The sequence below is a fragment of the Gavia stellata genome, chromosome 1, assembly GCF_030936135.1.
Source record: "Gavia stellata isolate bGavSte3 chromosome 1, bGavSte3.hap2, whole genome shotgun sequence".
Taxonomy (NCBI): domain Eukaryota; kingdom Metazoa; phylum Chordata; class Aves; order Gaviiformes; family Gaviidae; genus Gavia; species Gavia stellata.
In genome coordinates, this window is record NC_082594.1 from 121,792,878 (window position 1) to 121,819,278 (window position 26,401).

At 39.9% G+C, this 26,401-nt stretch overlaps 1 protein-coding gene across 2 annotated transcripts; it reads left to right on the forward strand.

Annotated features, from left to right (window-relative positions):
• Positions 1-1,029: 1,029 nt before the first annotated feature.
• On the forward strand, positions 1,030-19,249 carry IFT57 (intraflagellar transport 57). Of its 2 annotated transcripts, none has more exons than XM_059821444.1 (11): positions 1,030-1,229; positions 3,682-3,844; positions 4,930-5,048; positions 5,984-6,074; positions 9,316-9,384; positions 9,937-10,059; positions 14,412-14,483; positions 15,089-15,220; positions 16,153-16,215; positions 17,567-17,633; positions 18,847-19,249. In XM_059821444.1, exons 1-11 carry the CDS (start codon positions 1,030-1,032, stop codon positions 19,023-19,025), a joined length of 1,278 nt encoding a protein of 425 aa, XP_059677427.1. In that variant the 3' UTR covers positions 19,026-19,249. The 2 variants fall into 2 exon arrangements, with proteins under 2 accessions (XP_059677427.1, XP_059677438.1); XM_059821455.1 differs by having other exon boundaries at positions 1,134-1,229; positions 9,925-10,059.
• Positions 19,250-26,401: the final 7,152 nt, after the last annotated feature.

Here is a 26,401-nt window from a genome sequence, read left to right on the forward strand (position 1 = left end):
TGCCTGGAGCTATCTGCAGGGTTAGGTAATCTATTTTCTCTTTAACAGTATTTACTAGTGCTTCATTTTCTCTGAACGATTCAAGCCTCCTGCGTGCTATCCAGTAGGAAAAACGGATGAAATGACTCAAGTATTCCAGGGAAAAGGGTTTACAAAGAAACAAACAAAATGCAGGAAGAAGTGGAAGGTAGCTGTCTGTTCTAGAAGGCCGCAGGTGCTGTCTGCAGTAAACACACGGCCTCTGCCTCCTGCAAGAACCAGCTTTCCCACCCGCTCTCTTCCCCACCACCCTGCAGCAGTTCCAGCTGGCGATTGCGGTCGATCTCCAGCTACAACGTCGTGAGACGTACTTTTCCATACACCCGGCTGTGAACTACGGCACCCCAGGCCGTAAGCTTTGCTATCAGCTATCGGTAGGTATAGCTGCTGCCTCCTCTCAGCCTGCATGGTGTAACGCGGTCACAGCTTAGCATTAAATGGGGTAAACGTTTAACTGAGGACCTGACACGAAAGCCCCGCGCTCACACACAGGCCCAAGGCTGCGCCACCCGCTAGGCAGAGGAGAACAGCAAAGCATTACGAATCACAGCCCCCCGGGCGCTGAAGAGCGACTGCGAGCCGGGCCCCACACCGCGCGGGTTTATTTGCTGCAAGCAGGGCGGCAGGAAACGCTCCTACCAGCCCCGCCCAGCCCCTGAGGGAAAACAGCCCGCCATCCTCTCCCCGCCCCCGCTGCGGCCCGCCGTCTCCACCGAGCGGAAGTGACGAAGCCTGGTGCGCCACAACCCCGCCCCCTCGGCGGCGGCGTGTAGTACGGAAAGCCGCGGTGAGGCGGTTCCTGCGCCACTGTGGAGCGGTGATTGGATGTTGACCCGGCATGCCTCGTCGCCATTGGTGGTTCGCGCTGGACAGGCGCGGCTTCTCGGCGCCCCGGGCGCGTGTGATTAGGGCAGGAGGTGGGTGTTGAGGACGAGGCAGGCGGGGATTGGTAGGACCGGTTGCCTCGGTTACGGGCGGCAGCGCTGCAAGATGGCGGAGGAGGCCGCGGGCGGCGGCGGGAGCCGGCGCGGGGCGGCGGGGGAGAGGGATGAGGAGGGGGTGGCGGCGGAGCGGGGCCCGGGTGCGGCCTATCACATGTTCGTGCTGATGGAGGACCTGCTGGACAAGCTGAAGCTGCTGAGCTACGAGGAGGAGGCGCTGCGGCGCCACAACATGCGGCCGCTCTCCAGGTGCCCCTCGCCCGCTCCGCCGGACGGCTGGCAGCGGCGCCCGGGGGCGCGGAGGGCCCCGGGGAGGGCGGCGGCTGTGGTGGTCTCGCCCGGAAGGTGTCGGCGTGGGTGCGGGCGGGGGGCCGGCGGGGGCCGGGGGGTCGCGCCGCGTGGTGCGAAGCTCCACGCGTGAGGGTCCGCAGCCGGCGCGGCTGCAGCGAGGGACGCCAGACCGTGTACCGCGGGTGTGCGCGTCTGGGGGCAAACCCGGAGTGGGAGCAGGAAGAAATCCCAGCGAGCGGTTACGCCCCTGCGGTCAGGGTTCGGGAAGGAAGGCTGGCTGCCAGATGGCAAGATGCCTGGGGCAAGTAAAAAACGGTCAACTTCACCGCTTCCCATACGATTTTGGAGCTTTCAAAAAGGGAAGTCGCTCTATAGGCTGAGATGTGATAAGTAAATAGTCACTTGATCTTCTCTGCCCCCAGTAGATAACTTGAGTTTGAATTATTGGCACGCTAGTGTATCTGTAAAAAATAATGCTACCCTCAATGAATTTCTTGTATACAGGGTAGCTGTGTGTGGGGGTGTGTGTAAGGGGACTTGGACCCATTGTTTTTAAGTCTGTATTTTCATATCTAATACATATTTGTTTCATATGTAACAAAAAAAAAAAATTCATTGGGAGACAGGAAACCTGGGAAACGGGACCAATGTGCTCCCGAAATCCACCTGGCCAATTAACTTTCAAGTCCATCCATCAGTTTCAACCAGGTTGCACAGCAGTGTGTCACACAATTAAGCTTTCTATAAGCAACAGTTTGATGGGGGGGAAAAAATAGCCCAAATCTCTTGTTGGGAGGGAGGCTCAAGTATGAGCTCAGTGGCTGTAAGCTGTTTGTTTGTAGCCAGCTGTTGGACCATCAGTCTATTTGGAGCAAGGAAGCAAACCTTTGTCTGCCTTAGCGAGCTGTCATGTCTGTAAGGGGAAGAGTTTGGTTCCGAGTGTCCAGTGAACACACGACTTATATTTTGGGAAGACTAACTGTGGTCTGATTTTATGGACTGAATTCTCATTAGGACCACATTTTTCAATGTAGTGTGATCCAAAATAGATCCAGTTTGTGTATCTTGCTCTGTAAAGTGACTCAAAGCACAGTAGGTGAGGATGGATGGAAGGATTGCTTCAAAAACATGCTCCTGATCTGAGCTTATGCACTGATTTAGGTATACCAGCCTCTTGCTGCTTTTGAAGAATATGGGCAGGGGAAGAGATTTGGGGAACTTTGAAGCAAAAGGAACTGGATGTATTGCTGTTGTCAGGAAAGGTATTTGAGGATTTTAAGAAGGGAACAGGAGGTGAGGTTACTGTGGTATAGCGGCATGACTGAGGACAATATGCAGAAAGAGGACACATCTCTTTAGGCAATAAGGCTTCAGTAAATTTGTTTTCCGCTCCTCAAGGAAGTGCCGTTCAAGTTTTCATGCGGTCACTTGATGCAAAATGTATTTATTTATTTATTTATTTTTAAAGAGGCATAATCATATACTGAAATACAGATACCTTTCTTTGTGCTATTTGTCTAAAATCCCTTTCATGGAGAGCAATATGCTCTTCTAAAGCATTTTTCAATGTATTCTAAAGTAGATGAAAGATGAGACAAATCCACCCTGGCTTCCAGTGTCATGGGTAAAGGTATAAAGCTTTAGCAATGGATCATTTTAATTTTGTTTTTGAAGTAGGCTGTTTACTGTGTGATGTTGACAGTAGTTATCAATCACTTTTGCTAATCTATTCAGAGGATGTTTTTAATCTATTCAGAGGATGTTTTTAAAATTTAAATTTTGTCTTGCACTGTAAATCACTTGCCCTGTGAAAAATGCCTGACATTTAGCAAAATCTTAGCTCATTCATGGCCTACAAGTTATTGGTAATTGCACATCTTTGACTTTTGATTCTTTTGAGCTTTTAAGTATTTTGTGTTATGCAAGGGACATTTGAATGAATCCATTGCATAGGTTCTTAATTAGTCAGTGGTGGTATTTTATGAAGTGATGGGGTGGATTCTGCATCCCTAAAATTAAATGGGAACAGAATTCAGCTCATGATGATTTGAGGCTGCTCAGGTAAATAAGAGGAGTAACTTTGGTTTATGTGGACATGTTAATTTGGTGGTGTTTAACTGAAGCTGTATAATCCTGCTGGTAGGAGAGAGGACTACCCAGTTTCCATTTGATTCCTTGGAAGTCTAATGTTGATTAATAGCTTGCTCAAAGTGGGAAACAGATGAGCTGCATGTAGAAAACTTAGTCTACTGTGGTTATGTGTGAAACTAGACATCCTGAATTCTGTTCAGATGGATCACTCATTGAGAAAGTCAGTTAAAGAAACTGCTTTCTAGCCTGTGCTGGCCTATAATGCTGTAAGAGCTTCAGGAGCTCAAAATATTTACCATTTTTTCCCCTTTTTAAACAGGCACTACTTTGCACTGCCCACTAATCCTGGTGAGCAGTTCTTTATGTTTTGCACGCTTGCTGCTTGGCTGATCACTAAAGCGGGACATCCCTTCGAACAGCCACAAGAATATGATGACCCCAATGCAATAATATCAAATGTACTCTCAGAATTGCGATCATTTGTAAGTGTTGAACATGCTGTTTTCCCAAGTGTATTTCAAGCATGTGCGTCACCTTCAGAAATAACAGTAATGACACACTTTCTCTGCTGTCTGATTATGTTCCCAAGGACTGGACAGACTTTTCCTATCTATAAGTTTGTACTGTGTTAATTAGTTAATTGGAAGTTTATATTGTGTGTACCTACTTGCTAACTTTTTGGCATTACAAAAATGGTCTTACAATATTATATATGATTCCAATTAGTTTTGTTCCACATTCTGTAAAATGGATTAAATCAGGCTTACTTCTCATAGTGCCACACGTTGCTCATTTATGGTAGTATAATTTGCAAAGATTTTATCTTGCAAGTTTACACAGCGCTTGTGATCCTGCTCCTGCCAAAGCCAATGGTATAATTCATAGTGAAGGAGGTGGTTTATAATTGTATTCATGTTTTCTTCATTTTTTTTGTTGAGGAGTAAATGGTTGCATAAACTGCCAGGAACTATTGGGATTTTTTTCAATATTAAAAAAAAACCCCTGAAGGTCAGGCGAGTGTATCAACTTACAGGAAGTATGTATAATCTTATGAAAGATTATACTGGGGTACAGCTGTGAATGATGTTAAGAACACTGTTCTCTAAAGGAGTTACTTGATAAAAAACTAAGATATTTATTCTGTGGGACAGCAATAAATAAAAATAAATATTTTCTAAATAAAATCTGGAACAAACAATGCAATGTTGAAAAGCTGGTGGTTAAGTCTCAGTACCTGAGTTCCTCCATAGCTGATCTTGCCTTGCCAGCATGTCACTTGTGTGCTTGACCATCTAGCTCCCTTGTGGCTTCTGACTCTTCTGCTCCCTATGAGTATCCTCTTACCAGGTGCTTTAAGATTTCTACACTGCATCTGTTCCTTGGGTTCTTTTGTTTTCCCTTCTGTTGCCTGACTGGAGCTGCACAGGGGAAGAATATGAACTAACATTGGTAAAATCTTCATACACAATGGACACTTTGGTTTTAGTGTAGTAAATCTTGTTATCTCCCTGAGAGGAAACTCGATTGATGGGTAGCCATTAGTAAACAGTATATCTCTTTATTTTAGGGAAGGCCTGTGGATTTTCCTCCCTCAAAATTAAAAGCAGGTTATGGAGAGCAAGCATGCTATGTTCTTGATTGTTTAGCTGAAGAAGCCTTGAAATACACTGGCTTTAGCTGGAAAAGGTATAGTACACTTTTAAGCATCCACCCTTATGCATTGTTTTCCAGCAAACAAATGTAAGTTGTAATTGTAAAGACAAAACATAGTAATTACCAAAAATGTTTTACTTGATGTTTCATGAGATGCAAAATTCAGCTAGGCTTGAAGCAGTGGACAAATTAATTCCTAATGCAATTTCACACAACTTAGTCTATTACCAGCAAGGATAAGTTTGGACCATTAACAGACTTAGCTAATTAATAAAGATTTGACTGATGACCTTTTTTTGGTCATTTTCCTATGCATAACTGTTTGTTAATCTGACAGTTGAGTTGAAACATATTAATATTCTTTTAGGTGCTATCAATCAATCTTGACCTCTTCAGTTGGAGGTATGCACAGTATGTGATCATGTTACAAGTAGGCTACAGTAACTTTGAGTATTTAATCCGAAGGAAATCTTAGGAGAAATTAGATGACAGATAATTTCAAGTATATGAAAATTCATTTAAAAGCGCTCTTTATTTCTTTCCTTCCCTCTGATGGGTTTTGAAATGGATATAGTGAAGTAATTTCTACCTTGGAAATATTTTACTGTGACCTCTATTTAGTACACAGATGCCAAAAATGAGCCTGTGGTGATTTACACTTAAATTTTAAGAGGTTACACCAAAAAAGAAAATGACTCAAAATTTACTTCTCAGATGTCTTTTCAGTATGAATGTACTGTACTGCTTGGCATAATAACTAACCCTTGCTTTTGAGGCAGTCCAAGATAAACAAAGACTTTTAAGGCTGAGCTTTAATTTTATTTGTTTAAGCGTGTGAGATGCTGTCTAGTTATATTCCACATCATCCATACTTCTCATGAAGTGTCTTGTTTGCTTAGGAGCAGTTTACAGAGGTATTTCCAATTTACTGTTTTTAAAAGCTCTGCTGTTCTTTGAACTAATTTCAGGCCAGCATATCCAACAGAAGAGCTAGAAGAAGAAGAAATAACAGAAGATGATGCAGAATTAACACTTAATAAACTGGAAGAGGATGTTGTGGTAGGTTTACCTAACTGGTTTGGATTATATCAGTATTGGTCAGCTATGAGGAAATTTTTGTCACTGTTCATTTTGTTTGGCTTTGTTTAAGAAGTCTTTTCTACTAGCTGTTCCATTGCCTTTTTTCCCAGCATCTCCCTCCCTGCATTGTCAGCTTCTTTGTAGAGTTTTTTGTTTCCTTTGAGGTAAGGTTGTTAAGTCTTTGGAACAGAGCTTATGTTTTTATGTGCATTTATAGTTAACGTAAAGTGAAGTGGAATTTAACCATACATTAAAATTGCACAGATTCAGAATTGTTTGTTTTTTGCTGATATGAGCTGTTGATGTTAAACGAAACTTCAGTCCCTGTTTACAGAATTGGCTGACATTTGGTTAAAATTTGCCCAGCGCTTAATTAATAGAGTGCTCACTATTGTGACTCAGATTTCACTGCAAATAGGAAACAGTAACTCTGGTACTTAGTTGATCTTAAGATTTGGGAACAGGGTAGATGGAAAAGAACAACTGGAAACCAAGCATTTGATTAAAAACACTAGCAAAGACATAAATAAAGATTGCAGAATTCTTTCTGTAGAGAAAGGTCATGGCAGCTCATCGCTATATATTCCACGAATGAAATGGTAATATGCAGTCATCCTTTCTGACTGCAGAATAATTCTTTCTGCTTTGAAATACCTTTTACCAACAAGATGTCCATGTTTGAGGATGGACTGTTTTATTTATTCCTGCTTTTTAACTATAATAATTATAGTGAAGTCGTCATGTCTATGAAACAGCCTATGAAATACACCTGTAAGTTCAAATATGTTTTTAGGACTTCCTGATGGATAGATGTTGAACAGAAGTTGTTTCTTGCTGATTGGCTTTCTCAGAAGATTATTTTTATGGGAATTGGAGTCTGGCTGTTATCTGGTAGCATAATGTTATCACAAGACATTGTCATTTTCACAGGCCTCTGTCAGTTTCCTTGAAGTCAGTCTTTTTACTGCTAACTTGCACAAGATTTTTCTGGAGAGGAAAGTTAGCTGAAGACAAAGTGAAAATTACAAAAAGAAGTTAGTTTCACATCCGATTTCTCCAAAAGCTGATGTTGTGCAAAATAAATGTAGATCGAAACCAAAATATTGAAAGCTGTGAGCCTGGAAGTGTTCACTTGCTGGGTCAGTAAATTACTTGAGGAGAAAACAATTTTCTGGAGTGTTAAGTCTCAGCAATACTGCATAGAAAATGCCACAACTGTCCCATTTTTGTGCTCATATTTTTCGAGTGCTCGGGAAAAATTAAAGGTCATAAAAGTTGGAAATAGAGTGCCAGTAATGTTATCGTGTGGTTCTGATCATAGTCCCAATTTATATTGCACAATAGTCCACAAGAATGTAACAGTGGAAGAGTCTGCTTCTCCCTTTTCTCACAGTTTTCCTAAGTATTGTGTTATTTTTCTCGTTTTTATTAGCCAAGAAAAATTCCAAACTTTTATTCTTAAATTTCATACAATATGCAAATATTGTGATGTGGTTGTCTGGCTGCATTTTTACCAGCTTTGAGGTCTCTACAGAAAAAGTCTTGAATAATTCTGAGAACAATAAGAGACATTCTGTATTGCATGTTTGACCAGCCTCAGAAATGTAAGCTGTTGGCTAAATGCTTTAAATATTAAACAGTCAGCTGTCTGCTCTTTTCAGTGTCTCGTTAAAGTCTTAAGCTGTTAAATTGGGAAGTGGGGAGGAAACAGTTAAATAAAGCACAATTGAAACCCTTCAAAGAACCTTTGGATTTGGGCTCAGGTAGTATCTGAGGCCATGATTTTCACAACTGACATGTTGTACTAGCTCTTCTGAGTTTGTGTGTTAATAAAACCATTGAGCTAGGTTTATACCAAGTGGATAACCACTTTTTTAGAGCCCCTAATGGTTCTTCAGGGATTAATTATATGCTACCAATATATTGATATGTCCTGGATGTATTAGCTGTATCCATAATTGAATTTAGCAGTATTTCCAGTAGTTAAATATTAATGATGAGGTTCATTGATTGTTCTTCTGGTTTTGATCCTTCTGAATAAAATTGATGAGGCTGACAGAGACAAGCCTAGTTCTGTAAATCTTGGGAAATTTAGGTGAACAGTAGCCAGCAAGGAAAATCTGTGCAAGGAAATCTGCACAGTTTGGTTCCTCAGTTATGAAAACTGGTCTTGTCGTTGTCATGGTAGTGTTGTAATATGTTCTTCTAAGTGCTGTACAAATACATATTGTCCATTTAGCAAAAGATAGTCCCAATCTAGTCACCATTAATTTCTTGAAGTACTCAGGAGACTAGGGGCCAAACATGCCAGAAGAAAATAAAGTGGTCCCTGTTAGTTAAAAATTAGGTAAGGTACAGCAATAAGCTCCCAGGTTTTCACTGAGTCTTGAAGGGCTCTATGCTAAGACCTGTGTTACTGCAGCATTCATGATTTGTCTACAAAGGAGGTGAATGATGAAATTTGACTTTGGTGGAAAAGATGATGGCTAACACAAGAGCTACAGAAGGACAAGGCGTATAAGGGTGAAGTGTATGGGTGATAAAATAGCAGGTGAAATTCAGTATAGATAAATGGAGTGTAACGCACGGCAAAAGCATCTTTGACTTATGCAGTGATGGATTCTGAGCTGACATTGATCACTGAGGAATGCAATTTTGAGACTATAATAGATAATTCTATAAAACCGTCACCCCAGTGTGTAGTGTCATGGGCAAGAAAACAAATCAATTGCCTCAATTTGAATTGTAGCGTTCTGCACACTTCTAAAATTTGGCATCATTCTGCAGCTCCAAATCAGTAGTGCAAACAACATCTTGAAAACTGTTCAGGTATGGTTGTGGTTTATTTTTTGGTTTTGTTTGGTTTTATTTTTAATGTAAAGTTTTAGGAAACACCTAAGAAATTACAGTTACCATACAACTATTGATAATGGCCCATTTGATGTGAGAGGGCTTAGGTTCTGGGGTTTTTTGGTTGGCTGTTTTACTTTTTAAATACTGTGCACCGTGAGGGAAATGTGGGGTAGCTTTTGTCTTTCAGCTTGTCCCAGATATTGTGTCTCCTCATAAGATTTTAAGTAAATACAAGCTCCATTATAATAAACTCTCTGTGTCAGAAATTTTGAATTTAATACTGCTTGTCCTGTGCTCCTGCAAAATAAAATTATGGAGAAAGACTGTGCAATAGTTACTGAAGTCTTACTTTGCAACTTTCCTTAAGGAAGAAGAGTCGGACAATGAAGAAAATTTTATTGACCTGAATGTTCTAAAGGCACAAACGTACAGATCGGTAAGTTGCTACCCATCAGTCCTCTCTTAAGAGATTTTTACATCTGTAGCAGCAATGTATTTCTGTTGGATTTAAGTGTGAAAGTCCTTATATAATCTAAACTCGAAAAAACATTCCAACTGAAATGTATCAGCTTATTTAAAAAAAAAAAAAAGTACATCCAGTTTCTAAACTGTTATCACTGCAAGGTCGCTGGAAACATTTGCAAGAAATTTTTGCAGAGACTTTTGGGGAAACATGGTATTAGTTTCTTGAATGTATTTTAATTTTTCCCCCTGTGCTATTTCTGGAATGTGTTATAATTTCTTATTGTCTATATTTTATTCTTTTCAATTCTAAATATGATGAGAAGTTCTATTTATTTTAACTCCTAGTCTTTATGAATTCAAAGAAAGCCATTGAAGAAATCTGTTATATCTGTAGTCTAGATAATTCTGGATATAATTTTTTTTCTGACTATGAACACTGTAAGCCATTGTAACATGATTTCTAACAGTTCTCACTGTGCATAGTGGTGATACTTTGTATATAAAATTTGAGATTTTTACACAGGACATGAATGACTCTGCAAAGCAAGAAGAGATTTTACAGTCCACGACAGACGCAGCAGAGTGGAATCTGGAAGTGGAACGTGTGCTTCCACAGCTGAAAGTTACGGTCAGGACTGACAATAAGGTACACGCAAATGGCTTTGCATGTGTACACATGGTGATTAAAGTGTGATTTCAGTCAGTGTTGTTTACTTTCCATTTACAACTTTTTTTTCTTTATCACACCAAGAATTGTGAATAATGGGCTCTCCGACACTATCTTGTCTGAATCTTTGTCACTTACTTAGACCCTAGAAGCAATAATTTTCAGTAGGGTTTTTTCCCAATATTATATAAGAATAATTTTTTTTCTGCTCCTTACAGGGCACCTTATTTCCATATATTTATTCGGTGGAAACTTCTTAAATTCTTAAACATTTCCCATGTATTCATACTTCTGAAAAATTATACCCTCAGTTTAGAAGCTATTAAAACATCTTCCTGGAAGAGAGCTGAGGAACTTCTTATCTTTCAACTGTTCAATTTGTCAACCACATGAAAGGCTGATTGCATGGAATTGATCTTGCTGAACTTTAAATGGCAATAAAGTAGGTCAGTACCTCTGATCTAGTCATCATGGGCTCTCCTTATGTTTAGCAGAAAGAAGCGAGTACTTTTTAAACTGATTTTACTTACCTATCCAGATAACTACTTCAAGATGAAATTCATCATTTCTTAGAAATGAGTATTTCTCTCCATCATCTATTCCAAGGAGTCTAGAATAAGCAGCTTAGAAGCAGACATCTATCTTTGGCAAGTCGAAGTCCAAACCTAGGACCTATTCCTGGCATTGCCATAAACATTCTTTCTAGGAGCTTGTATAGCACACACAGATCAGTTCAGTATTGAAATTGCTCATTTGTTGTGACCCAGCTAGTTAGGGTGTTGGAGCAATCTGTAGCAGTGATACAGAATTCAATGAAAGATAATTATCTTGCCAAAAATAGGTTAAGCGCTCTACTATCTGTTAAATTGCTTGCCCGTCTTACATTATACTGCATTCTTCCATGTGAAGAATTGCCTGGTTTGAGCCACCTTTCTCTGATCCTCGGCAAGCCCATCTGTTACAGAGAACATCGTGCTTGATTCTCATGCTAAGAAATTAAAACTTAATAAAGACATACGTGGAAAATTAAAGCCACTGTAAGAACTGAGGTTTACTAGCTTCCAGTTTAATGCACCATCTCTTGGCTTTAAGGAATATATCAAAATGAACATGAAAAGAGGATTCTTCTTTTTCTAGCTTCTGTGCCATCATGCTTTCAGAAATAACTGGAGAGAAATGTTTGGCATTTTTTCATTCTATAAGAAAAGCATCATGTTCTGTTTCCTACCTGGTGCCTGTATACATAGTACCAGGAGAGGGTTAATGGTTTAATCAATGGCATTAGAAACTAGAACTTATTTGTAGAGTCCTGGTCAGGGGTGGGAGGTGTGTGTGTAGGGTGTTTGTTGGTTTTATTTAAACTCCAAAGTTTGACAAATTGTGAACAATTGTCACCAGACCAACAAAAGATTTTGAGTCTGCTGCAAACTTGAAACCCAACATACAACATAAGCACATTTTCTCTACTAACCTTTGTTTTGTTCTGGAAGAGAATAGTGGGCAGCAGCACAATTGTAGACAGCAGGGTGAACTTCATGGGCTGAACAGCTGTTGCAGATGCTCGGCTGTGCTCTTCTGAGATAGTGAGACAGAAGCACCAATCCTTTGGTAGTTATGTGCATGTCCTGTGCAGGGAGATAGCCTCACAGGAACTGCCTGTGACTGAAAGGTGGCACATGTTTAAGTGTGCAGCTGTTTTAAGCCAGGATTTGTTTTGTACCAGCTATAAGACATTATAAGTAGCTGTATCCTCCAGGAGCTCCAGGATTGAGACTTCCTCTTGCTCAGGTGCTGTAGCCCAGCCCCATGTGCCTGGGGACCTGTGGGTCCCCATCCCAGACTGATGGATGCAACTGCATTCTTGTATCTTTCTTGTTTGCATGTTCAGAAGCATGCATCACACAGAGGACCCTGACATGGCCAGCTACACATGCCATACAAGGCCTTGTCTTCAACAGCACTTGTAGGACTCCCATAAAATATAAGTACAGACAGTCAGGCCCCCTTCTTCCTCTTCAGCTAATGAAGATTGAAGTTCAGTAGTGAAAGCACACACTGCCGTCTCTCTAGATTCAGAAGCACGTGCACGTTCATGGATCCCTCAACTATCAGCATGGTCCTTCTGTTTGATCCCCCTGCCTGGATCCTGCACCCTCTTAACTGTTTCACTGCTCTTCTACTTGCTGTCTAGTCCAGCTTGATGCTCGCCAGCAAACATGCACACATTCATGCGCTCATCTTATGGGCACTCTACATTTGTGGGTCCCCCTGAATACCAGCATATACCCTCTGCCCGCCTCATACCCAGGCCTGGATCCAGGGCTTTCTACTTGATGGCTAGTTCAGTTTTAAGTCTGCTATTGAATTTTACACGTGCACAGCAGGTTTAGGGAAGATGCAAACATTTGCCTGTCCCCACCCCAACAGCTGGCACCAGCAACACAGGCTTGTGATCCGCAGTCCTGCTCCATCTTCTGGCACTAAGCCCCTCACTTGCTTTACTCACACCGGTCCTTCCCAGTAGCTGGATTTTGGGATACACGCGGGTCCTGCCTTGGTGGCTGAGAGCCTCACCTGCTCCTGTGGCTGGCACTGACATCCCCACTCTCTCTGGCTGCAGACACTACGGGCCTGGGACACCTGCAGCCCTGGTCTGACTCCAGTTGCTGGCCCCATATCCCCTCTGACCAGCAGCTGGCACTTAGTCCTTGCTACACTCATACACAAACGAGATAGAACGTGAGATTGCACAGAAAGATAATTAAAAAATAATTTAATAAGAAGATAGGACAGACTGCAGTGATTGGGCACAGGGCTTAGTCAGACAAGTGGACTGACTGGCAACAGTTTGCATATGACCAGCCCCTCTTAAACACCTCTCTCTTCCCCACTTTGTTCCTCCCCAGTGCCCTTCCCCCGCACATTGCTTCATCAGTTTGCATAGTTGCACTAACCCTAGTCTGAAATATTCAGAACCCCCAGGTTTGCGTTCTTATCAGTTGCAACTGATAAGGGCCAGGTTCACCACCTTTGAAGTGATGCTTGCAGTTTCTTGATAGCCCATCAGTTAGTGGGACTGCTGAGCTTTGTTTCTTGTCCTTGGCTCCCTTAGTGTTTGTCTAACAGGTCTGTGTCTCTGTAGGTTTTGTTTTTTCCCTCCCTCTTTTCCTTATCATCCCATTTTGACAAGGTGCTTGATCAGATAATTGTGCTGATAGAAACATTCTCACACTCCACATGCCCTTACCCATTAGTGTAACTGGCCAGGTTTGTTTCTTGTTACTGCCTCTGTTATTGTTTGTTGGTCAGGTTTGTGCCTCTCTGTTTTGCTTATCATCCTTTTTGACAAGGTCCTTGATCAGATAATCTTAATGAGGCAAACATTGTCACCTTCCACATACTCTTATAGTACCTATTTTACAGGAAAGTCTCTTTAAGGTTTGATTTCAAGTGATAAAGATTTATTAACATCACTTTTTTTTAACACCTGGACCAGTAGAGTGCCAAAAGCTTAAAAATCTTTAAAATATTTTTAGCCTGTTCGGAGACACGATACTGAAATAGCAGTAATTCTGCAGTGCTGCTACTCTGCTTCATTTTGAACTCACAGTCTGTCTGCAGCTGTGCTTTGGGTCTGGGAGATGTAAAGTTTGCATTGATAAGGAAAAATTTGTGATAAAGCTTGGGAACTGGAATTGATTTCTAAGTAAAAGACGCCTACATATCAAGTTAAAACATCACCTTTTCTCATCCCCCATCTCTGAGTCCATGTATGTTTCCTATGACCTAGAAGCTGCAAATAATTTTCCCCCTTCTAATTTTGTCCCACTATCAAAAACAAGTTTAGGTATTTCTGCCTCTTGCATTTCTTTCCATTCTTCTCCTGATAATAGTAAGGGCTAAGTAGAAAGGGATGATCTGATAGTCTGGAACTGCTAAGTGTTGGGCATTTGAAGCACTCATTTTGTCTAAGAACAAGCTGAGCTAGTGCAGCTATAATCAGTATTTTCAGTATTTGTGCCCAGAGTGGTTTCTAGCAGAAATAGTTCCATGAAGATCAAACAGACTCTAAAAAGCATAGCTACTGTGGTATCAATGAGGATGTCAGTGTTTGTTTATGGATCTGAGTGTCACATGTGACATTTAAGAGATTTATAAATTGTGTCACATTAAGCAAGTGCCTCTGGGTACGAACGTAGCAGTGGCAGAATGATACACGGTAATAGTATAAAAGAGAACTGACCCTGCCTTGCAGACCAGCCTTTGTTTAGTAACCAGAGAAAGATACAAGTTGTACTTACCTATGTTTTACTTTGTGGCACCTTTTTTAGGATTGGAGGATTCACCTAGATCAAATGCATCAGCATAAGGATGGAATTGAATCTTCTTTGAAAGAAACCAGGGTATGTCTTTTATGTGCAGAATACTTCACTCATCTGTCAGCATTTTTATTTCCTCTTTTATTTGATATACGTGAAGAATTAAATTGATTTTTTTTTCTTCATTTTATTTGTGCTAATGCTGTAAAACTAAAAAGGGAAACATGCAATAATGATGAATAGGGACAGTGGGACTGGCAAAATACCTTGTGGGAAAAAGTTGTGTATGTGTGGACTAACAGGGATATTAAGGTTCATTAACATATGTGTTACTGTAAGAACATCCTGACTATAGAGGGCAAAATAGAATAATGCAATCTGAAAATAAGTGCTGATAAAACCCCCAAAATACTGTCAAATACTGTTGTTAGAGTAACTTACTGACTTTGACATTTGCAATTAATTGAGGTGGGGAGAGTGATGGAAGCAGTAAAGCTTGAAATATGTGCTTTGGAGGAGGGCAAACCAGAACACATTAAGAATAGGTTTTTGTTGGCTAAACACAGCATTTCTGTACTATTTTTCTCTCTCACTTGTGGGCTTCCATATCCTTTCTTAATTACAGCACCATATTAATACTCTTTGCATACTATCTGTATACTGTCAACCCACAGAATATGATTTTCTAGGGTTACCTTGACAAACTCCATAACGAAATCAGCAGAACATTGGAAAAGATCAATAGCAGGGAAAAGTACATCAATAATCAGTTGGAGCACTTGGTTCAAGAGTACCGTTCAGCACAAGCCTTGCTGAGTGAGGTAATGCACTGATCTTTTGTTGTTGCCTTCTCTAGTATTAACTTGCTGTTATGTGAGGGTGAAGGCAAAGAAGACTCAGAGGAGTTATCTGTGAATTCTGCTGTGGGATATAAAGCAGGGGAAATGTTGATTGGCTGTCAAATTATATAATTTCTAAGCTAAACTAGCAATTTTTATTCAACTGTTCTACAGGGGAAAGTAAATGTTTTTTGCCTGAATATTATGTAAATTGGTGGCCAATCTTAAGCAGCTAGTAAATTGCTAGTTCTGCTTTCCCTGTGAAGTTCACACATCTGTGATGAGTGGAAAAACTAGTCTCAGTCCAGCACTCATCTCTTATATTGATTACTCGTACTAACGTGAACAAAGCACTCTAACTTCCTTGTTTCATTTCATTTTTATGCCAATAGAGTGCTGTTTGAGAAGCTTTTTGATCCCCTAGTTAGGAGGCCTGTATAAGCTGCCATTTGGCTAGTCCCTCCTGTTTGTGGGCATGACGTTAAAATAAGGCTAACGGGATTTGACCTATGTGCTTTATGTTTACCTTACTGTTAAACTTTAAGAAACTTCAAGATAGTAATTTACTGTTGACAAATTATTCTGGGTTTCAGGATTCAATTCTGTCTGCATTCTGGCAAATTTTCTGTATGTTTATTTTTTCATGTAAATGATTAGAAAACATACTTCTTATTGTGTATGTATTAGGGCTATTCCAATTTTTAAAACTGCTTTAAATTTTTGAATGATAGTCATTACGGGGGCTGATGTTTCAAGCCTGTCCTCATATGTGTGGCACTATAAACGTCATTGGGATTTTGTGGGAGAGTTTCTGGAATTGGGACATGTGAGAGCAAATTTTGGTGTTCTCTCTGAGCTATCTGCATACATCTCTTCTGCTTTGTCATTACAGCAAAAAACATTTTTTTTTCCAGGCTAAAGAGAAGTACCAGGAGGGAAGTGGAGGAGTGACTGAAAGGATTAGAGTGCTTTCTGAGGTAAAGTACATCTTCACATAGTTTCCTAACTGCCTCAACATGTTGAGTGTTTCATGCCATTTCACTTAGAATTACTGCCTGATTTCCAAATATTTCAACCCTTTGTCCAATTCAGAAATTATTTTTTTAATGGCTCTGTTGTTTGGGTTTGAAAAACCCACTTCATTTATTAGACGATAAAGTGTCTGGAATAGTCACATAAAATAGATCACACCATAAGAACATGTTGGAAATTGTAAAACAAGTTTCAGATGTTTTAGAATAAAATCGAATAGTTCAGTTGGAAGGGACCTACAACAATCATCTAGTCCAACTGCAGTAGGTAATACAGCAGTTTAACAAGAGTTTTCTAGCGAAGATTTCTGAGTGTATGGATTCTCCAGAATTAGAGCTTCTTTCCGTTTCACTCTCAAGGAAGTAAGTTTGAAAAAGAGAGTACTTTTATGATGACTTCAGATTTATAATGTGTTTGTGCTTTGGAAGTTATTGACTGATTAGTAATGATGAATATGTTACTAGTTGGCAGCCTTCAAACTATGTAGATGCAGTGGTGCATATTGAGATAAACTAGACACATTGGATATTCCTACTGATCTGCTTTCAAGCATGCAGTCAAATCTTAGTCCACTTGGCGATACCAGTACCACTGTAGGTATGCAATAACAATGCAGTGATGTTTCGTTTTTGTTATTGAAAAGGCTTATTGAAGCCTTAGTGAAGGGCCATTTTTATATTATAGACAAAAGTATTGAATTATTACCTAGACTGTATCTTAGAATCATGTATTTACTTTTTCTTCATTGTCTACAAAGCCAAACTGGTCGATAGACAGTCAGTGCTGAAATGCACTTTTATTCTTCATACATGGATTTTATATACCTGTACCCGTGTCACTGCCAGCAAGCTTGACTGCTGCACCTTCTTTTGCTGCAGTGCTGTTTCTCAGGTTTCAACTGTAACCTGCTGAAGTCTTGACACTTCCAGAAGGGCAGCTGGCATGGTCATTTGGTGAATCTTGGTCTGCGGGGATATTGGTTCCTATCTTCCATCCAGCATCATACTGAAACACTTACACTGTTGCTTTTTATTGGTTTGGGATGTGCAGATTCTCAGTAACACCATGCTGTTTGGCCAACTTGTTACTCTTTTTGCTGAAATTTTTACATTAATTTACTTGAAGTTAAATTAAAATTTTCTTAATGTTTGAAAAAAATTGTTCCTGCATATACAACTAAGACAGATTAGTTCTTTTTTTTTAACTAATGCAGTTATTCAGCAGATAATTTTTTTGTTTTCTTTTTTTAACTTGACATTGATCTGGTTTGATTAAGGAAAAAATATCTATTTTAAGATTACAGAAGTATTAGAGAGAGTAAAGCAGGAAACGGAAGAAAAAGGAAGCAGTATGACTGATGGTGGTAAGTATGTTTTGGCTTCAAACCAAACACACGTTTTCTCAGTGACAGATACGTAATTTGTCCTCTATTAAAGAAAAATAAAACAAGACCAGAATGAGTGACTAGTCTAAAATATCAATATTAAAATTTTAAAAGGTGTATGAGAAAATCAGGAGTCTAAACCTCTTTGAAAAGGTTATGTAAGTCTGCAGAAGGTAGAGATTCCAGGATTTCCCCCTTTGGTAAATTATTTATAAAAATTGAAAAAAAATGGGTTTTGTCTCTGCTTTGAATAGTTATCAGCTCACTGGAAGAAATTCACACATTACAGGTTCAAGCCCTTTTACTGTGAAATAGTTACTGGTGGTAGCTGTTAGATTCCTTGTCTAAGGCTGTCTGGAGTCAGTGAGAAAATTCATTTTGGTGTTTTGATGTTTGGACTTTTTTAATATTTAAAATTACATACCTATTTGAATTAGTTTGTCCCAGACTCGGGATTTGGTTGTTTGAGATTTTTGCATTCTGTTGCAAATATATAAGGACTATGAATGCAGAAATAAATTGATGCATGTTACAGTAGGGCTAAATATGCAAGCTGTATCTATATTTAACTATAACCATTACAGCTAATTTACTTAAGTAGTTGTAAGTGTTATTGTTAAAGGAAATTTTGTGCACCCTTGCTTCACTGTGAAGGAGCTACTCACCTGCCTTGCAACACCTTTTCTGTATTATGGCATGGCCAAGGGTCAGGATAAAATCTAGAGCCCAGAGTTATAAGGAGCAATATGATGCAGCAGCAGCATCCCTAGGGTGAGATTAGTAGGAAGTGAGGGATTAGAAACAAAGTATGGAGCACAAAACATTTTAATAGCTTTTCACAGGTAAGAGGACCTCCTGCTGAAGGTGTTTTCAGTTCTCTACCAAACCCCAAGCCAGGTATTGGGATGAGGCATTCAGCTGAGTGAAACACGTCATTGACAAACCTATCTTAATGTTGATGCACATGTTTATGCAGATCTTAGATGTCAAGAAGACAGCAAAATTGTCATCGCCTATTTCTATCTTTAAAGTGTCTTGCATATTAAAAATGATGTATCAGTACAATCCTGTCTTTAGAGTAGAACGCCCTTTTGTTCATTCAACTCTTCAATTTAAGGAGTGAATTATAGAAAATAATGCTTTTGTGTTAAGTGGCTGACAGAGTTACACCATTTATCTTTTATTTGAACAGCTCCTCTAGTGAAGATTAAACAGGCCTTAACAAAACTGAAGCAAGAAACTATTCAGATGGACATACAAATTGGTGTAATGGAACACACATTACTCCAGTCAAAGCTGAAAGAGAAGTCCAATATGACTAGAGATTTGCATGCAACAGTGATTCCAGAAGCCACAGTAGGTGCCTATTAAAATTGTTTGGAGCTGACTTGGGTTTTTTGCTTTTTTGTTAGTTTAGAGGTTTCCTTTTTGTTGGGGGACGGGGATGTTCTTTTTTCTTGTTTATTTTCAACAAGGTGCTTGTTATGCACTTTTAAGAAGTAACATGCATGCATTGGACTCGACATGGAGCCATGTTTAGTTTTGTGCTGTAAAGTTTTACTGCAGATCCCTTCCAAATATACTAATAAATTCTTATTAATGAACATGTCTGTACTTCATTGGAGAATGTTATGTAGTGTGAAAGTCTATAGAATGATACTGACAGCCTGTAATCTTGATATTCTACAGTGCTGAAAGAAAATTGCTTCCAAAGGACTTGAAAGGAATTTAAAATATTTATTATTGCCATTTACATACGTTTAGTATAAAGTATTGAATAGATTATATTGAAATAATACAGCATTACCCTTTCTAAAAGGCTGGGTCAAAATTGATGTCAGCTGCAAGTAAAAGTAAATTGTTGCTTTGAACTGAATTTTATTAAGTAACAAACTAATGTTTCAACAATATTGGCACGTCCTGAGGGCAGCCCTACACAAATTTGTGAATGGACAATCACCCTATTCCTCAATTTTTATTTTTTTTTTTTTTTTGGAGTGGTCCTTTAAACAGACCAGTATGGGTGTTTTTTGTAATTATTTTTATTTTTACATTGCCTCTAATAGAAGCAATGATAACAAAATCTATATAAGCCTGAAGAATGTGGAAAATACTGTTTGGAAGTTATTGTTGGCTTTCTAACTTTTTTCCATGTGTCATCACTGTTTCAGAGTCACTTTATATTAGCATTGGATAAAATGCTGCTTTCATTTATAGGATGTAGTAGAGCTATGTGCTATAATTTGGATTATTCTTGTTTTCTGTTCTTGTGTCAGAACACCTAATTTTGATCTCTGTTAAGGAAAAATGTTGCCAAATCTAGTTGTGTAATATGGAATGAGAAGAAAAAAGTAGGAGGAAGGGGTTGGAAATGTAATGGCAATGGGGAGCTCCCTTTGTCTTGGTAAGTGTGTAGGTAGGGAATGATTCTAGATGTTATTGGTAATGAAGGAGTGTGGAACAAAGAAATAACCTTATTAAAGTACTAGTACATCCTTTTAGTTACCATTGTTCATAAGCCACGGACAATATTGGTACAATTCCAGTGATACTAAAATCCTCCCCTAACTTCTTCTGTAGGCAATTCCATTCATCTTATGATTAATTTCTCTCGCTTAAAGGTAAGCAGTGTTTTGCAGAATCAGTGGATCAGTTCTGTGTCTGAAAGTCAAGACACTTGACACAGTCAGTAGCATGAGCCAGTTTCTTAACTTTGTTGTGCTTCAGTATTTCATTTGCCAAAACCAAAAAGCCCTAAACCCATCAGATTTTAGTACGTGAAAAGCTATATGTAAATGTCAACTATTGTAATTTACCTGTGCAAACAACTGCTGAAAATCTCTATGAATCACACTGGAAATCGGTTTCCAACTTTTTTTGCTGCCTACCTATATCCTCCCACATTCAGCTTAAATTAGAAAAGTTATTGTTCATGTTCCCTTTGTTAGGTGGTGTTGCTACTGCATTGCATATTTACTTTAACAGTGGGTTTACTTCAACTTAAGATAAAGCAATCCCCTTCTGCATTGCCTGTAAAGCAGCTCACTGATGCTTTTGGGTTGCAAATGTGCTGTATAAATGCTGTTTATGTAAATACTTTCCCAAAAACCCTCCTCCTTCATGCTAATATAACAAACACAATTAATCAAAAACGTTCTCTTATGAATTGAGCCTCTTATTCTATTAGAAGTGAATCTGTTGAGACAAGCATGGCCAAAACCCCTCTAATGTGGTAGAAAAATCTCCAGAAGAAAAGCTAGACTCTTTTATGGCAATGTAATTTTAAAATAGTGTGCTAATTATGTGTAATTAATCTACATTATTTTTTATGTTGCTGTCTGAAACTGCATTAATCTAAGCAAGACACTTCTGTTGTTGTCTGAAGAGTGATATGTGGCCCTTAACTGTCATGTGGCAAAGAATGGCATTTGCCCATTTAGACAGTAAAACCCCTTGATCCTGCTTCGAAAGCAGTCTTACTGCTTACTGGTGGCCACACCACCTTCCTCAAAAGCATGAGCAGAGCAATGAGGTCTGTCACAAGCAGCTTGGAAGGCTGTTCTAAAAAAGCAATTATCTGTGTAATTATTCCACTGCTGGATCAATGCGGGAAGCAGAAGCCACATTAAAATGAAATCACTTGATTCACATTATTTCATACATTGCTCATTATCTAATGCAATGTCAGAATTGAAGACCAACAAAACGTAGGTGTCCCTAAGTTAGTAGGATGCACGTGAAGCTGTGCTGTGCTATAAAACAGTCGTCTTCTGAAGAATATTTGGGGCAGAAGGACCATTCATAAGAGAACTTTTATATACAGCTCTCCTCTTCCAAGGTTTCTTAACATTTTCAGTCCTCCGAAATACATCAGCATGGAGGCACGGTGTCACTGTTACATGTCATCTAGAAGCCAAATAGAAGCTAGCTGTAGTCAGATCCAGAAGTAGCGCAGAGGGACAAACAAGAAGTTCCATTTACTGAATCTGGTCAGAGGAGCCATGGGTTTTGTCCTTGCCGTGAGGACCGCAATAGTTCAGTCTCATATGTGGCTCCAGGGAGAGCTGAGACTTGGCTTTTGTCAACGTGTGGCTGAGGAAGGGTCATCAGTAGCCAGCTCACTCTCCTGCATGTACTTCCCAAAGCTCCAGAAAAGGAACACTAGCAATGTATTACTTCGGATTTCTGCAGCTCTGAAATCCCTCTGAACCTTGTAATATGACTCCACGTCTTATTTCCCTGGGCTATCTTATCTCTAGGTTAGGATGTAATAGCTGCTGCAAGTGCCCTGCTAAGAACTGGAAGTAGCCTTAGAGCTCGGTACCCTATTAGAGGTGCTGTTTACAGGCCATTTAGGATGTTTGAGAGTGATGTTACATGCATTACCGTCTTTCTTACTTTAATAAATATAATATTCCAATCCCCATTTTCTTCTAATGTCAGCAGACGGCATGATTTGCTGAACATCATGTGCTGTCCTGGTAAAAAGTGCAAAGTAAGGGCTGGATTTTTACCTCTTAATCCAATTCTCATATAGAGAACCTTCCATGGAGTTAATGACTTCATATTGAAATTGCAAGAGTTTAATAGTGACTTTCAAATCATATGTCAAGAATTCAGTATTTTGGTAATGACACAAGTTAATTTGAACTTGCATCAGTGAGTGCTGTGCAGTAAGGTGAACCAGAAGTTCACGTGAATTTGAGAAACCACTAACTGTTACAAACAACTCCCAGATCTGGACAAAATATTCTCACTCTTTTCTGCTGGTGGCATTAAAGGCCTTCCCCTCTTCCCCCACCGGAAAGAGAGGAACTTCAGGGAAAATTCTTTCTTGAAAAGGAAAGCAAATGCCCACCTACTATTAAACATTGCCGCTTTTTTTTTTTTTGAGAATAGCTCTGCTGTCTATGTGCTATGACATACAAAAAAATCACTGTATTGCTAATTCTAAGTTACAGTAAGAGCAATTAAGTCATCTCTGCATGACCTATAAAAAAGACTAGGCATAAATGAAGATCCTGTATGTGAACATTTCCAGCTTCTGAGCTCTTTGAATTTTGCATCCAAATTTTGCAGCCTGGGCTTCTCTCCAAGTTTGACAAATGTTAATTAAAAAAAGAAGAAATTAGTGTGATGCTGTTTCTTTTCACGCTGGCTCTCAGCCCGCTCCCTGAATGTCAATGCTGCAGTGTGCCTCCACAAGGCAGCTGCACGTGCATGCGCACATGCGGTGCGCATACTCCTGCCTGTCATTTGACCGAAACTAGCAGTAGACTTCGGCAGCGTAACAACATGCCTGTGAATACCCTGTCCCAGTTCCCACAGCGTCACTGCTTTCCACTTTCTCGTTGATGTATTAATGTTTTAGGAAATGGTTGGGTGTTTTCTGACAAAGGCTTGAAATAAAACTTGGGAATAGCCTGGCCTATGACATCAGTGCCTGTGAGCACAAGTAAACAGAGGATATGAGCACCAGCTTTTCTGCATGAATACTGTTCATGGGTGGGGAGTTTCCACAGGAGGCTCTGAGATTGCAAAAGGTGGTTTTCTCTGCCGTTTCCTCCTCTCGGTGTATTTCTCCCTTCAGCAAACACCATTACGAGGGCTTTCTCAGGTATTAGCTAATACTTGGCTATTGCTCCAGGGCTTGGTGTTGCTGGAAGTGTCCAGCTTTCAGCCTCCTAGTAACAGCCCTACCATTTTGCAAACAATTATTCCCAGGCAACACTGGTATGAGCAGGGTTGAGAGCTTTTTATTGAGAGTAAATAACAATTTGAATAATGCTAGTCTTTCACTTACTGGCTAGTTTTACTCTGTTCTTTTTCATTCCTGGTCTTAAATAATTAAGAGTGGTTGTACTCCATCCCAGAAGAGGCTGAGACATGCTAGTCACTCCCGTGTCTTAACTACCTGTTGTAAAAATCAACAAAGATGAATATTTTAAGGTCAGAAGTACAGAATAATTATTTCTAATAATATTCCTTTTGATGACTCACAATTGTTCATTCAAAGTATTTTCCTGTTTCTGTGGCTTTCAAAGGATGGCAATACTTCAAATGACATCTTAGTGTTTATTCAGTAGTGACATGAAGAATTAAACTGTAGTTTGTAGGCATCCCCTGGACCAGAAGTTTCTCATCCCTCCTCTAGTTTTAGGGCTGAAGTTTCTCACTGTAATTTGGGAGGGGGGCTCTTGTAAGGTTTTCAAGAGTTCTCTCTATTCTTCTCTCAGCATTGCTGGTCCATGAGCATTTAACCTCCTTTTAAATAATCCATTTGGGAAAGAATACAAGCCAGTAGTCAGACCAAGGGAGACAGGGCGTTTGTGAAATTTTGCTGGAAACTAGTGCCAAAAAAAATGGGGCAGAAGGTTTCAAGAGGTTTGACAGCATCTGTTGATCATTGTTTCCTTTGTTATAGGAAGTGCACAAGTTCCCAGTATGATGGCAGGAGGGATTTCTGCCGAGTTTGACAAATGCTGTCAAACAACAGTAAAAACAATGAGAAGTCTGTGATCTTAAGAGTGTCATTCATTAATTTTGTACTAATCTGTCTAGCAGCCATTTCATGACAGCCTTTTGTAGCGTGCCCATATTATAAGCTCAAGTAAAATGTACTCTAAGATTTTCATCATCTTCAGCTCTATTATACTGGCATTAAGGAATAAAAAAAATACTGTTCTGAGAAGACTTTGTTCCTGGGGCAGAAAGGTATACTTTAGGTGTGGCAGGTTTGGAGAGTTTTTTTGCTGTAAGTGCTCCAGTACTCTGACGTTTCGGTTTGAATAAGAATGTACTTAATACTTCATGTTTGGGTTTATGAGATCTCTATAGAAAAACCAAATTGCAGATAACTGTGTTAGAGAAGATAAACAATTGAAAGTCAATTACATTTTCTCTCAGTTGTGAACAGGATTGATATACAGGTAACAAATTCAAACAGATAGAATGAAAAAGCTTCCATTAAAAAGCTCTTCCATATTATCTTTGCTTAAATGCAGAAAACATGCCTTCACTTAGTTATGTTCCCTTCATTGCTTCTAGTTAGTCCTCATCCTTCTCAGGTGCACAGCTTACTCCTCTGTGATGACGGTTCCTTCCAAATACTGGAAAGTTTGACAGTATGACCTGAATATAAATGATGGGGTCAGTCTGTCTGAGCTTCTGCTAACCTGGGTGGGAACTACCTGGTGTGTCTCTGTAGAGTCCCATGTGTAAGCAGCCACGGCCGGGAGGCCTGCTGACATCGATTCAGTGTGGATGCCAAGAGGAAATCGGAAGCAGGAAGCTGGCCTCACCTATACTGTCATATAAACCTTAGCTTCTCTACAGAGTATTTAAGAAAACCCTGTAGGAGACTGTAGAAGGCCAGACAGACTGAATTTGCTATTATAGCTACATACAGAAGGACGGTGAACACCGTGGTGCTTGTCACCCTTCTGCTAAGAGCAGCTAATCAAAACTAAGCTCTAATCAGAGGGAGGAGAAAGTGGTGATGAAGCCAGATAGTAACTTCTGTGCCCAGAATGAATCAAACAAAACGCAGAAAATAAAACACACAAGCTGCTCCCAAATTCAAGTCTTCTCCTGGTAGGCTTTGATCTCTGGGCTTGTTCTTGGGGTCAGGCTAAATGTTCTTCTGAGTCGGGATTAGCTTTCCTACCTCACCTGTTTTTCTCAGATCTTCACCACCTACTTTCTTCATACGCCGTAACCTTTATGCCTAAAGCCTCAGAATGCTGGATGCATCTACTTATCTCTTTCTCTGGAGGAGAGACATCTTTGTGTTGCAGCTTTCAAAACCCTTTTCAACCACCTGCTTCTGCACAGAAACTTCCTTCTTATCTACGTCTTGAAGAGCTGTATTGCTACCCAGAGTTTCAAAGCAGCTTAACTTGACCTTTATCAGCGTAAGGTTTGGCTAGGAGGAGGGAACCTTTCATCTGTGGAAAAAAAGGATGTTCTGTCCAGGGGTGGAAGAAAAGGAGAAATGCGAGAAGATACAGCCGCAGGATGTAGCCTTTAGAAAGCTGTAATATTCCCTGTAGGACCCAGATTTTTATCATGTGGCTACCTACTGTGGGGTGTCTCTGAACACCCAAATTTGCCATTCCTGATTTTAGCAGAGTGACCCCAACATAAAGCTTCAAGAATATAGCAATGAACAGGACCCATAGCATACAGAAAGATCTCTCGCTGCACAACAGTAAACTAAGTCTGCATCTGAGAAGAAACATGGCATTTCTTTTTCGGTTACTTAGAATACAAAATACCAGTTTATCAGAGTTAGGGACCTTCTGGCAAGCAGAAGACAGAGCTTTGCTGTGATGCAGAAAATGCAACAATAAAGGGCTCTGAAGTCTTTTTATGACACGGCATTTTATATTTCATCCCAGAGAATGCTGATACCTCCTTTTCACTGTCTCCTCACACTCCTTTCGCTGGAGTGTGCTAGCTCCGTTATATGGATCCTGATCTTTAAACCATGCTTTGGCAAATGTATCCTTTGTGGCACTTCTGTGATAGATTATGCTTTACTCAGTGCCATAATTGTTTACAACACGCTTCCACTGGGTGAAAGCGCATTTATTACAGACAATGGTGCCAGTGCTGATCTGTTCTTATTGGCCATTTGAAAACAAAAGCCAGACAAAAAGGCGTCTGTTTTCAGCGGCTGTTCAGGTTAGTACTGGAAGTCACTTCTTGGTGCTTTTCACCCTGTGTTGGAATACAGCTGCCGGTGC